Raw genomic sequence first — 13,055 nt, forward strand, 5'->3', positions numbered from 1 at the left:
TCATAACTAAAGTCAGACATTACCACTTAACTGTAGCAATACTTATGCAAACATGGCGTTTTCTTGCTTTAAACATAAAACGTCTCATAACTGACTTCGTTATCTTTCAAGGTTTCTCACGTTATGACATTGAACTCATTTGGAAACAGTCAGGTATAACATTACCTTTTGAAGAAATTTGGGAAGCATATAAGTCTCTCATCTCTCCTCGTTCATACCTTGAGATTCATATCATGACTAATACCATTAAAGTCAAAAATATTCCATGGGAACGACCAACATTGTTTTAAAGTTTAACCTTCAATTGACTGATGGTAAACAAATTCCATGCATCTCTGTCGCCATTTCTGTTAATATTTTTGCTGTCATTTCATATCATCCACTTCCCCATCCGTTAACTTTTGAGGATATGCGTTAGAATAGCTGTTCTTAAATGAAGGCTTTTCACCTTTTAGCGCATAAACTCTATAACTTTCTGCATACTTTATGTTTGAACCTCCTGAGCCATCATTGACATAAATTTTTATAGGCTTCCACCCTTTGTTCATGTTCCTGCTTCTTCCCTTAGCTCTTTTGTTCAGTAGTTCTACATCTTTATACACAGCACCTGTCTCAGTGAATTCAACAATATTTTCATTCGTTAGCTTTACATTCAAACCCTTGTCGAGTATATTGTTCATTTCATACATATAAAAGGTTTTTATTCTATATGAAATGAGAAGCAAATCCATCTTAGCTGGTGCCGTTAATGTTCCAATTGAACCAACATCAAATGTTGACTCACGAACGACAAACAATATTGTCATAAAGAACTATAGTTCAGAGTGTTTGAAAGAAAAAGAACCAGAGCTGAAATCCGTGAATTTAAACACAGCTTCAAACGCTAACGCTACATCAGATGTTAAGTTAGAGTATCCACCACTGGACCAAATTCTTTCAAGAGAAGCCAACGACAACCCTTACATAAATGTTCAAACAAATCCTTCAGATAACGTAGACCATTACCTTCTTCAGTTATACCAAACAATTTTACTCAAAGACGATAAGAAGCTTTTGATAAATCTTATAAGTAAGAACCAAATAATTCTAACAAAGGAGGACCTTGAAAATGTTATATCACGAATAACAGGGAAACAATGTGTCATTGACTATCTCGACCCTGAAATCGAATGCTGTGGTCAAACGCCAATATTCATGAAAATAGGTAACATCCGCATCATTGAAACACCAGGAACTACAGGAGTTGAGTTTAAGTATAAATATTCGAACGAGTATACAAAACTATCTACTGACTATAAGCTTTGTTTGAAATATGTTTTAGTAAATTAAAGCAACTTATAGTATCTATCCAAAACTTCTTCAACAGTATCGAACTCATCTTCATAATGCAAACCTAATCTTATTGACTTGGTGCTTATTGACTTGGTGCAGTTTTCACTAACACAATATAGCGCTTTGCGCTCGGCGCCTTTGACGCCTTTTTCTGTTCTCTTGACTGACATAACTAACTCATTTGTTTCATCAAACAGCAACAACCAAAGTTCATGACCTAATACATAACATTCATACTTTATATTTTTAGCTCTGAGTTCTCTTGTAAGCTGTTGCATTTAATATTTTCTAAAAAGTCTAACTTCAACAGTCATTCGCACTGGTGCCTTCAGTTCTACAGGCTCTCCTTGAAAGTCAACTAGTCTGAATTGCATGTCTTTCAAATTATGAGGACTAATGCGAACCCATTTACCTAAATGAGTTGCTATGACAGGAACGTTTGGAATGAACATTGAATTGACTGCATAACAGAAGGATTATATTCTACTGAACCTTTACTATTAACTCCTGAAATACCTGTGACATTAGCTATTTTAGACTCAATGTATAAACAATTGCCATAACATACGTATGGAACAGATTTCATCTCAATCGTTTTGTCAACACTTTTCAAAGGAAATGTCATATGGTATGCTCCCAGAAGAATTGAACTCTATGACTCATTCGTGTTATCTTAAACTCCTTCGCATAACTGAACTTCAAAACTCCTGCAATAAGTTTAACATTCATTAAGTTTTCTTCGTTCTCCTTGTTTATTGTAGTATTTATGAGCGCATTTAACACTCCAGCTAATGTTTCCATCTTATATTCTACATTATTGTGAAATCTTATTTCATGCTTCTTTCCATCTATTTCAAACTCTATGAAATCTGTTTCATCTGTTATGACAAAAGTTGCGATAGTATTGAAGTCAACAACTCTGAAAGCAAGCGCTTCATTCTGAAGACCTAAGTTTGTTTGTAGCTTTACTGTTCCGTATTCGTTTGGGTCAGTACTTTGCAAATAGAACAACATTTTATTCTCATTAAAATATGACTATTGCTGCATATGCGTATGAAACAAATGAAGCAAGAAGAGCACATGAACTAGTAAACGAAAACTCAACTTTAACCATTGAAGGCAATGATTTAGTCATTGACGATGGAAAAACTAAAAAAGTCATTGATTTCGATACTTTTAACACTTATGACCCATTCATTACAATAAGTAAAGTTCCTATCATAAATGATGGAACGGTGCAATATATAAATTCTACAGTAGATGCCTCATTAGTGAAAGTACTGAATGTTCTCATTGAATTGTTAAAGAGCTTTCGATTTGACGACAACATTAAATGCCTAAAGAATTTAGTCATGAATGAGAAACAAATATTAGGAGTTGCTGGTAGCAGTAATGATGTACACCTTATGACATTAGAATATTATAACGAACATAAAGATGAACTGAAAGGAGAGAAGGGTGACACCGGACCACAAGGAATACAAGGACCTCAAGGAATACAAGGACCTCAAGGAATACAAGGACCTCAAGGCGAAAACGGTTTGGATGGAAAGGATGGAAAGGATGGAAAAACTGCTAAATCATGGATATGGGACCTTATAAATACTGGTTTAACAGCTGCTTCATATGGAGTTCTTCAATACCAAATCGGAAAGATATGGGCAGTACTTGGTGAAGAAGCTTTAATGACGTTAAAAATGCTTTGAACTTCATTTCAAATGGTTCGGATACTATTAAAACTTTATCTGGTTGGATGCAAGAAACAAGGAGTCAAATAGATACTGTAAGACGTATAGCAAACAATGCACGTACGGGATTGGATACTTTACGAAAGCACAAAATACACTAAAGGAAGCAAATGATATTCTTGGCTCAGTATCAGACATGCATGAAGATTGGCTTAAAGGTATTGACAAATCTTTAAAAAATCACAGTCAGTCTATTGCTGACTACAAGAAAAGTATAGATTTTTTACATAGTGCTATGGACGTACATGATGGAAGCATAAGGAACTTACTTAATGCTAACAATAACTTACCAGGAACTATTAAAGCATTTATAAAGTCCTTTGTAAAACCCGGTGCTCTAACATTTAGGTCTTTGAGAGCAAGAGCATTGAAGTCAAGAGATGCAGAAACTCCAACAGAAACTCCAGAAGGAACTGAAACAACAGAAACTCCAGAAGAACCACCAAAACCAACAGCTAATGAAATATTGTTCGAATATTTTCCAAGGTACTCTGTTCTCATTGCATACATTCAAGAAATACTTAAGAAAGCAGACTTGACTTTAGGAGATGATGAAAGTTCTGTATATCTTTCGTTCCAATTCCAAATAGCAGAACTTTTGAGACAGATATGCTTAATGTATGACAACATCTCTGATTTCACAAGATATGACGACGACCATGACCCCGAACACGGTGAAGAAGAAGTTTTACAAACATCCATTAAGACAGGAAAGGTTTTAACTCAAAGTCTCATTATTGACACCAAAGATGGCGAAGTGGACGTTCTTCAAGAGCTGAAGAAAAATACTTCTTCGGGAGGTGGTGGTAGGCATGAACTTGAAATAAATGAGATAGAAGAGAAATTAGCCGAAAAAGCAGATAAAGAACATAAACACAATATCTCCGATATAAATGAACTTCAAGCTACATTAAATAGTAAAGCGGACAAGAACCATGTTCATTATATAACTTCAGACGAACAGATTATAACGGACTACCATGGATATTTAACACGAAGTGATGAAGCGAAGACAAAAAATGTTAATGAAAGAAGATATAAATACATTCGTGCTAAAGGTTATGACATAAGCTGTACTGTACAGTATGATGTAGCTAAAGCACCAGAAGCATTTGGTTATACCGGTGAAATTTATGCCTCTACTTTCAATGTTAACGGTGTATTAGTTGAACCAAGATTTACTTTGAGAGTTAAGTCAAAAATAACGTTTGAAGATGCTATTAAAAGTAAAGCTGACAAAGTTGAACTCGAAGCAATGAACAAAGTTTTGAAATCTCATAAACACAATATCTCCGATATAAATGAACTTCAAGCTACATTAAATAATAAGCTGACAAAACATACACATAACTCCTTCTCTAACTGTTAGAGCAGACGACATAATATTGAACTATACCCTTGGTTCAAGTGCACCTTTAGAGAATCCAAGTACAAGCGTAAAAGATACACTAAACTCCTTAAATAGTAAATGTATGAATATCGAAGGTCATGTCAGAAACTTTGAAACACATGAACTACCAGCAATGTTAGATAAAAAAGCAAATAAGACTCATACACATACAAGTTTTACAACTGTTGCTATAGAAAGTATTGAAGGAACGGTTGAAGAAACTGGTGGGGATGCATTATATTGTAAACCTCCTAACTTTCCACAAGGTTTAACATCGGATGACGACATAACGACGATGAAAAACATTAGATGTAAAGATGTTTATGTCATGAAGGATGAACATAATATTAAATTCACTGCTCAAGATTTATATGACAAGAAAGCAGACAAAACAGAGCTTCAAACATTAAAGACAGAAATACTTCAAACATTATATCCTATAGGCTCTATTTATACGTCAATGAACTCAACAAATCCAGCAACAGTTTTAGGTTTTGGTACATGGAAGCAGATTGTAGACAAATTCTTATACTGTGCTAACTCTTCAAAGCAAACAGGAGGTTCGAAGAAAATTACTGAAGCAAACCTTCCACCGCACACTCATACAGGAACTACAAACACAACAGGTAGTCATTCACATTCAATAACAAAAAGAGGTTATACAAATCTTGCAGCAGGTTCGGATAGACAGGGAATGCATAGATATGATATTTCAAGTGACCCAGTAGATTCAAGCGCAGGTATTTTCTGTGGAACCGCAGGAAATCATGCCCATACTTTCACAACAAATCCAACAGGCTCGGGTGCAGATTACATGCCACCATTTGTGACTGTATTTGCATGGTACCGCGTTCAATGAACGCACTTGAGCCTAGAATAAAATCTTTATTTTTACATAAATGAGCTTGAAAGAAGTATTCGAACAACATCCATGGAGGTCATTTAAGAAGTTCAATGAAGCTGCAAAGAGTTCGGGATTTACTAACAGAGCTGAAGTGAAAAGGTTCTTTGACAAAAATGTTGTACATCAAACAAAAATAAATCCTTACGACTACTTTTTACCAATTTACTCCAACACTCCTGACGCATACCAATTTGACACTCTCATTCAAAGCAGAAAAGGAGGACATAAACCATTCCTCATCTTCATTAATGTTAACACTCGCAAAGCTTTTGCGTATATAATGAGAAATAAAGGAACTCATGAAGTGTTAAGAGTTTTACAAAAGTTTGTAGCAGAACATAGCCCAAGTATTTTAACATCAGACCAAGACGGTGCATACCTCAGCAACGAAATCACAGAATTTCTCATTAAGCATAACATAACTCACTACACTACTGAAGACCATAACCATAACATACTCGGTATCATTAACCGCTTCATAAGGACTCTCAGAGATTTAAATCAAGAGCGAGACTTTACCGAAGAAACAATGAAACATTTCATCGAAGTTTACAATTCCTCAACACATTCTACAACAGGACATACACCAAATTCAATGACACAACAACAAGAAGAAAAGTATATACAAAAGAAACGAAGTCAAACACAAAATATCAGAAATTCAACACAATTTACTCTCATTCCTGGAACAAAAGTTCGTGTAGTTCTTGACGACAAACCGTTGACAAAGAAACGTTTAAGGTTAAGTCGAAATTATTATATCGTAGACTCTACGCAAGGTAATGGATATCTTATAAAAGCTGCTGACGACTCCATAGCATTTTACCCTCGTCATAAATTAGTCGAAAGTAGTAATGGCAAACTTGCTGAAACCATTGACGAAGCAAAGCGAGGAGTGGTTATTGAAATACTTGACTACAACATAAACGATGACACTTATAAAGTAAGATATGAAGGAGGCGTTGAAGATGTTATACCATCTAAGAACTTGAGAGAATCTAAACCAACTCATCTGGGACCATTAGAGCGGGAGTATTGGAAAGACAAAAACATGCCAGAAAGAATAAGAAAATTCTTCTAAACTTTTTCATTAGATGTAAATCAGACATGAATGAGAACAGTCATGTATTATTAATGGTACCATTTATTTTTGTCATAAATTTACACCAAAAATATATTATAGGTGAAGAGGTGAGATGTCACCTGTTTTTTCACCTGTTTTCTCACCTCATGAATTTTCATGAAATAAAAAATAAAATTAGTTTTATTTTATTTATTTTTTTATTTTGTATAAAAGATATGATTTCAACAATCGGCACAACAACAATAGAAGCCGCGAACGGCGGGACTCTGTCCACAACTACAGCACCAAACTCGTTAGTTATGAATCCTACGTCAATGTTGGTAGAGATGAAAAACTTCATTCCTTCTTCATATACTTTCGAAACAAAAATCCAGAAGATAAAGCAAGAACTTTTAACAAGTAATTTAGACTGTAGTGCGAAAGATGAAGAAAATGAAGAATATCTTTATGAAATGCAGGACATTATTGACCATTTACCCAAATTGCCTGAAATCCAACAACAAAAACTCACTATTCCTGAATTTGACGAAATTGAAGTGAAACCAACTGACTCAGTAGAAATAAAGAAGTTCATACGTAAAGTAAATTATGAATTCCTTGGTTTTCATTGCAACCATAAAGTTATGGACAAAGATTGCGACATGGTTTATAAGAATGTTTCTGACATATATAAATCCGGGGAGTTTAAGACCTACGACAACTTTGTTTCGTTAGTTGCAAAATGTGTTTGGGAAATAAGAGATAAAGATAGAAGAGGCAAAGTATGGAATGAACAGATAAGACCCGCTATGTTTGAGTTAAAGAAAACCATTGACGCTTTAGTTGTTCTAGCAGGTAAGGTTTCAGAATATAACGCAAAAATGAACCCACAATGTTCAAAATGTAAAGCAGCAATAAGGAAATATAACTACTCCGTCAAAGAGATAGAAAGAATGCGAAACGACTATGCTGACTTAAAGAAAGAAGTAGAGAAACCAGCAGAAGATAAAATGAACATGTTAGAATTTCTGAACAAAAACTATCCAACAGCAGAAGATTTCCTTCTATCTGACGTCAAGAAGAAATATAAAGAGACTTTCGGCATTGTTAAAACATTCGATGTACTGACAGAAGAAATAGAAGCTACAAAACTGTTTAAGATTTCAAATATACATCGTACAATTCATGTAAAACGCTTATAAAATAACTAGGGTGAGAAAACAGGTGAAAAAACAGGTGATATCTCACCTCTTCACCTATAATATATTTTTGGTCATTTACACTCATTTACGAAGAAGTTATGACAAAGCATTTACGAAGAAGTTATGACAAAGCATTTACGAAGAAGTCATGACAAAGCATTTACGAAGAAGTTATGACAAAGTCAAGACCCTTTGGGTCTCGCCGCTTAGCGGCTGAGGGTGAAAAATTAGGTGAAAAAACAGGTGATATCTCACCTCTTCACCTAAATTATATTTTTGGTCAAAGCTTCCACGAGAGAAAAGATTCCTCATTCGCTAAGGATTCCAAAAATGAAAAAATCGTTGATTTCGGCTGAGAAAAAACGGCAAAAACCCTTCTTCCACGGGAACAAAGAAATAAAGAAGAAATAAAGTAAATTTTTTATTTATTCCCGTGGAAGATAGAGCACTTTTATGACACTTTTATTCACGACAAACAAGACAAACAAAGAAAATAAGAAAATACGGCGCTGTCGCGGTTCGAACCACAGACTCTGACCCCTCCATAACACCACCTTAGACCACTGTGCTACGTAGCCTGTCGACATAAGATTTTATAAATTGCATATTTGACGTAAATTTATTTCCATCTAGCTTCCCACTGCATAAGATATTCATACGTGTTTGTAAGACATTCATTAAACTTCTTTTCTATTGCATCTAATCTTGCGTTATTTTTTTCAATAACTTGTCTGTATTCTTCATCATCTCCAGCAGTGTTTGGGTCTTCACGTTTAAAATATTCATTGTTAACCAATTTTTATCTACAAATTTTATTAGTGTTTGATTCACTTCGTTATGATAACGGTCATATTCTTTCAATACGTAAGTGAAGACAAAATGCGTCGTACCTTCAATCTTAAAGCTTAAAGAACTTTCAACACAGTTTTGAGGGTCTGTCAGTGCGTCAATGAGATAGTATTCGAAGTCAGTCAATAATCTTTTTAAAGTCATTTCATACAGGATAAAATTTAATGTTGTGAAGAAATAGTGTTTATCTCAGAAAAAATAAAGTTAGTTTTTATTTTTATTTATTTTTTTATTTTGTATGTAAAGACAGTAATGTCAACATTAGAGAACACAACAACAGTTATAGTCCATGAAGCTATAAATGAAGAATACGAGTACATACAATATAACAAACAGTTACGTCTCATTCGTTCAGTCAAAGATGACATGTACCAAATGCAAAGTATTTTGACGGCTTGTTTTGCTCCAGATACTAAGCTTCCTAAAGACTGGTTTAGGAACCAAAGCACCATAGAACTATTAAGTGAAGCACAGCGAGACGTACTTTTTTCTGAAAACAGTGAAGAACAGCGAGTAGGTAAAAAATCCCAGTCGCCAAAACTCTATGAAAACCGTGAAAAATTGCCAAACGGTTTGAGAGGATATTATGTTCATAGACTTTTAGTAAATGCAGTTGCAATGTGGGCTTCACCTCGTTATGCTTGTTATATTTTCATGATGTTAGATGAACTATATAAAGCAGAACGTGGAGAGCTGGAAAAGAAACTTCAAGCAAAAGATGAAGTCATTGAATCCAAAGACAAAAGCATACAGAAAAGAATACCGCGTTCAGTACCAAAAGGAAAGGAAAAGAGTTATAAGTATATGATATATACTGAAGAGTTGGAGAAAGAAGAAGACAGAGATATGGTTATGTTGCATTTAGTCAGAAGAAACAACAAAAGCTTTTATGACCTTGCTAAGATTTACAAATCTGACAGAAACTGGTTCTATCGTGAAAACTTACCGATTTCAATGACACCGAATGAGCAAATAAAGGAAATTGTCAAAAGTACTCTTCCTCAAACACACTATGACATCAAAGGTTGCACAATACTTACATTCAAAGAAGACTTACCATTGTTAAAGGAAAAAATAACAGAATATTTCGATAACTTCAAAGAGGAAGAATGAAGTCACGACAACATTAACGAAGAAGTCACGACAACATTAACGAAGAGAGAATGAGGTGAAAAAACAGGTGATATCTCACCTCTTCACCAAAAATATATTTTTGCTTAAATAGCTTCAGGGTCAATTTCTTCAACCATTTCACTTCCTTCGTCAATGTCAATTGAAGCTTCTTCAACCTTTGGTAAGAATTTCTGTATAACATCTTTGTTCGTTATTGTCTTCAGAGATGAAGGATAATATTTCACATTTGTTTCACCCTTCTTATATTCTTTCTGTTCGGAAAGATTCATAGCAATACTGAAGAAGTCAATGTTAGAGTTCTTTATAACAGTATAATGAGTATCTTTGACATTCACGAAGATACTCTTTTGTTTCAAAACTACTGCTAACTCTTGTGAAGTATAACGTTTGCGGTCAATGACAATAGCTAATGGTCTGACATACTGACCAAACTTAGATTCTTTCACAAACTTCTTGTTAAAGATAACATTAACGTTTGAAGCACCATTGAACTCATTCTTGATGGCAGTAGCGAGAGCATTGTATGAAAAGAACTTGCAATCTTGCATGTGTTTCATTAAAATAAAAATATTAAATTATTTTGAAAAATAACTTAAAAAAAATCTAATCTAATTTTTCAAAAAAATATTTTTTTATTTCCTACTAAAGATGTATCGGAAGTTGTCTAAGTTAGAACACTCGGAAATAAAACAACTTCTTACAGAAGCTAATATAGAAGTAGCAAAGCATTACGCAACAAACAAAAAAGCACTCGCTGACTTCATTAAAGACTATAATGGTGCAATAAGTTATGATAGAATTCATGAGTTCATAAAGCCGCAACGCGGCGAGGACGAAGTCCATGCAATAGCATTTCCTTTAAATGACGTTGCTATTGACTTATATCATAGACGTTCAATACCTCATGAAGTAAGGCGTGAGATGTTTGACATAACAAATGCAAACGTTGGTGAAACAAGAAGAAGAGACGACACACTGAAACAACAGAGAAGAGAGATGTTTAAAAGTGCTATAGAACAAGTTCGCAAAGCTAACGATGTCATTCGTTCCATTGACGACAAACCAAAAGAAGGTGAGAGATGGTTAAAGAAAGATGAAGAGAATAGGAAGAGAAATGTGAAGTCAGGCAATAGACTCATTGACTTTAACATCGAAGCTTTAGATGAACCAAACAGAGACTACTTACACAAACATTTCGGTAAGGTTTTCATGAGACTCTTAGAGAAAATTAAAATAAACTCCAACAAAGATGGATGGTATGTTATAAACTTGGTGGAAAGTATGAATGTTCTACGTTAAACCTCAATAATATTGGAACATTACTACATCAGCTCTTGAAGGAGAACTTTATATCAGAGATAGAAGCAAATGCTGCAGGTATTGTTGAAATGCACTATGACTTCTTCTTGACAAACATAAAGAATCTTACTGAAATAAAGATGTATGATTTAACAGAATATGAAGGCTTAACGATGTCAGATGTAAAGAAAGGCAAACCAAAAAAGAGACCATATAGAGATGAAAGCACACTGACAAATGACCAGAAAGCCATTTTGGAAGCTCTTAAGCAAACAGGAAACCCAGCACTTATAGAAAGCTTTTGGAAAGATAATGGTGAAAAGAAGTTTTATAAGAAGAGAAGCGGTCAGTTCTGGAAGTATCTTTGCACATTACCTATAAATCTTGAACGCTACCAAATCTTCAATGAACTGAACAAAAGAACTGCAACACTTATGACAGAAGACAATTGTTTCGTTTATGCTTGCATTCAGGCTGGAGTAAATGAAGAAACTATTGACCACATGAGAGAAGTCATTCGTGTTAGAGACTTTCCTCAAAGTAAAGTACAAGAAATTTCTGACGCAACAGGTATAGCATTTAATGTTACCATTGGTTATTTCAATGACTCAAGACATAATGAAATAAAGAGATACATACCAAAAGAATGTGAAACTGTTAGAACTATTGACTTACTTCTTGTTGAAGACCACTACATGCTAAATGAAAGATTACCAATGACAACATATTTCATTCGAAACTATATAGAAATTCTCAAAGCTTGTGGTGGAATGAACATTGAGAAACAGATGAAGATTTATACAAAGAGAGAAGATAAATATGTAGTTCGTTATGATAGAACAACACCGTTATGGGATGTTATGAAAACATTGTGGGAGTGCAAATATTTCGAACCTATTTCTTATGGAGAACTTTTCACATATACTACTGACTTATATAAACAGAACCTTGCACCATTTAAAGATTTGACATATGCTCCAAAGTATTGTGTACAACTGAAGAAGAAAGCAGAGTCAAAAGAAGTAAATAAAGCTAAATGTAAATTCATTCCTGAGCACGTTTTCTTTGCTGACTTTGAGTGTAGTACGATGGCTTTCATAAAGCTTTTAACATATGTTATGACAGTGAAGATGGTTCAGTGAGTGAAAGCATATTGGGGTCAAACTGTGCAACAGAATTTTTGGAACGACTCCCTGACAAGAGTTTAATATATTTTCACAACCTCAGTTATGACATAAACTTCATCTTAAGACACATGACAGAAGTGAAAGGAACTCCCATCATTAAAGGTTCACGAACAATGCAAATAACTGGTTTATATAAAGGACGGGCAATTATTATAAAAGACTCTTACAGTGTTATAAATAAGAAGCTTAAACTATTTCCTGCTATGTTTAACTTACAAACAGGACCGAAAGAAGTATTTCCATATAACTACTACAGCAGTGTTTTGTTAGCAAATGACAACAGAACTGGTGTCATTTCTGAAGCATGTAAGTTTATCCGGGATGCAGATACATTTATGAAAAACATAGATTCCATCAAAGGTTGCAGAATAGATGAGAACCACTTCGACTTAGAAAAATATAGCACGTTTTACTGCAAACAAGATGTAAGAATTTTAAGAGAAGGTTTTGTAAAGTTCCGCAATGACTTATTGAAAGAGTTTGATTTAAACGTTTATGACTACGTTAGTATTTGTTCAATTGCTAACAAATTGTTTGAGAACAGAGTATACTTCCCGAATGGAAATCTTTATGACCTCTCAAATAAACCAAGAGAATTTATTTCGAGATGCATTCAAGGTGGAAGATGTATGTTGTCAGATAACATGAAACAAAAGAGCAAAAAGAAACTCATTGCTGACTTCGACACTGTTTCATTATATCCTTCAGCTATAGCAAGACTTTATACTTTAGAAGGTATTCCAAAAGTATTGAAGGAAGAAATGTTAAACACAGAGTATCTCATGAGACATTTATTCGATGATGACCAAAAGGAACCCATTGGTGAAAAGTTTATGTCTGGCTTCTTTGTTCTCATTAAGATAACAGAGATTGGTATACCCAGACACTTTCATTTAATAGTTTGCGACCCTGAACTAAATCCAGAACTTAACGTTCCAAGAAGTTCA

The 13,055-nt window shown here is 34.3% G+C and overlaps 10 protein-coding genes and 2 pseudogenes across 12 annotated transcripts, besides 1 other annotated feature; 9 read left to right on the forward strand and 3 right to left on the reverse strand.

The window, feature by feature from the left end:
• Positions 1–13,055: part of a mobile genetic element that runs on past both edges of the window.
• TVAGG3_0634650 (uncharacterized protein) lies at positions 715–1,329 on the forward strand (the record flags this gene model as incomplete). Its single annotated transcript, XM_051240987.1, has 1 exon — positions 715–1,329. The coding sequence occupies one exon, from the start codon at positions 715–717 to the stop codon at positions 1,327–1,329; it is 615 nt and encodes a 204-aa protein (XP_051087574.1).
• Positions 1,712–2,346, reverse strand: TVAGG3_0634660 (annotated as a pseudogene). Its single transcript has one exon. A coding segment is annotated over exon 1 (635 nt).
• On the forward strand, positions 2,364–2,841 carry TVAGG3_0634670 (organellar and viral DNA polymerase type B; the record flags this gene model as incomplete). Its single annotated transcript, XM_051240988.1, has 1 exon — positions 2,364–2,841. A coding segment is annotated over one exon (478 nt), but the record flags the coding sequence as incomplete, so codon positions are not given.
• On the reverse strand, positions 3,367–3,590 carry TVAGG3_0634680 (uncharacterized protein; the record flags this gene model as incomplete). The annotated part of the gene is made up of 1 exon (XM_051240989.1): positions 3,367–3,590. A coding segment is annotated over one exon (224 nt), but the record flags the coding sequence as incomplete, so codon positions are not given.
• TVAGG3_0634690 (keratin-associated protein family) lies at positions 3,697–4,351 on the forward strand (the record flags this gene model as incomplete). The annotated part of the gene is made up of 1 exon (XM_051240990.1): positions 3,697–4,351. A coding segment is annotated over one exon (655 nt), but the record flags the coding sequence as incomplete, so codon positions are not given.
• TVAGG3_0634700 (integrase core domain containing protein family) lies at positions 5,370–5,812 on the forward strand (the record flags this gene model as incomplete). The annotated part of the gene is made up of 1 exon (XM_051240991.1): positions 5,370–5,812. A coding segment is annotated over one exon (443 nt), but the record flags the coding sequence as incomplete, so codon positions are not given.
• On the forward strand, positions 5,904–6,455 carry TVAGG3_0634710 (integrase core domain containing protein family; the record flags this gene model as incomplete). The annotated part of the gene is made up of 1 exon (XM_051240992.1): positions 5,904–6,455. One exon carries the CDS (start codon positions 5,904–5,906, stop codon positions 6,453–6,455), a length of 552 nt encoding a protein of 183 aa, XP_051087579.1.
• Positions 7,082–7,639, forward strand: TVAGG3_0634720 (organellar and viral DNA polymerase type B; the record flags this gene model as incomplete). The annotated part of the gene is made up of 1 exon (XM_001293589.1): positions 7,082–7,639. The coding sequence occupies one exon, from the start codon at positions 7,082–7,084 to the stop codon at positions 7,637–7,639; it is 558 nt and encodes a 185-aa protein (XP_001293590.1).
• TVAGG3_0634730 (KilA, N-terminal/APSES-type HTH, DNA-binding family) lies at positions 8,741–9,601 on the forward strand (the record flags this gene model as incomplete). Its single annotated transcript, XM_001291005.1, has 1 exon — positions 8,741–9,601. The coding sequence occupies one exon, from the start codon at positions 8,741–8,743 to the stop codon at positions 9,599–9,601; it is 861 nt and encodes a 286-aa protein (XP_001291006.1).
• On the reverse strand, positions 9,706–10,179 carry TVAGG3_0634740 (uncharacterized protein; the record flags this gene model as incomplete). The annotated part of the gene is made up of 1 exon (XM_051240993.1): positions 9,706–10,179. The coding sequence occupies one exon, from the start codon at positions 10,177–10,179 to the stop codon at positions 9,706–9,708; it is 474 nt and encodes a 157-aa protein (XP_051087580.1).
• On the forward strand, positions 11,011–11,310 carry TVAGG3_0634750 (organellar and viral DNA polymerase type B; the record flags this gene model as incomplete). The annotated part of the gene is made up of 1 exon (XM_051240994.1): positions 11,011–11,310. A coding segment is annotated over one exon (300 nt), but the record flags the coding sequence as incomplete, so codon positions are not given.
• TVAGG3_0634760 lies at positions 11,356–12,783 on the forward strand (annotated as a pseudogene). The gene has a single exon. A coding segment is annotated over exon 1 (1,428 nt).

Source organism: Trichomonas vaginalis, chromosome III, assembly GCF_026262505.1.
Source record: "Trichomonas vaginalis G3 chromosome III, whole genome shotgun sequence".
In the NCBI taxonomy this organism is placed as follows: domain Eukaryota; phylum Parabasalia; order Trichomonadida; family Trichomonadidae; genus Trichomonas; species Trichomonas vaginalis.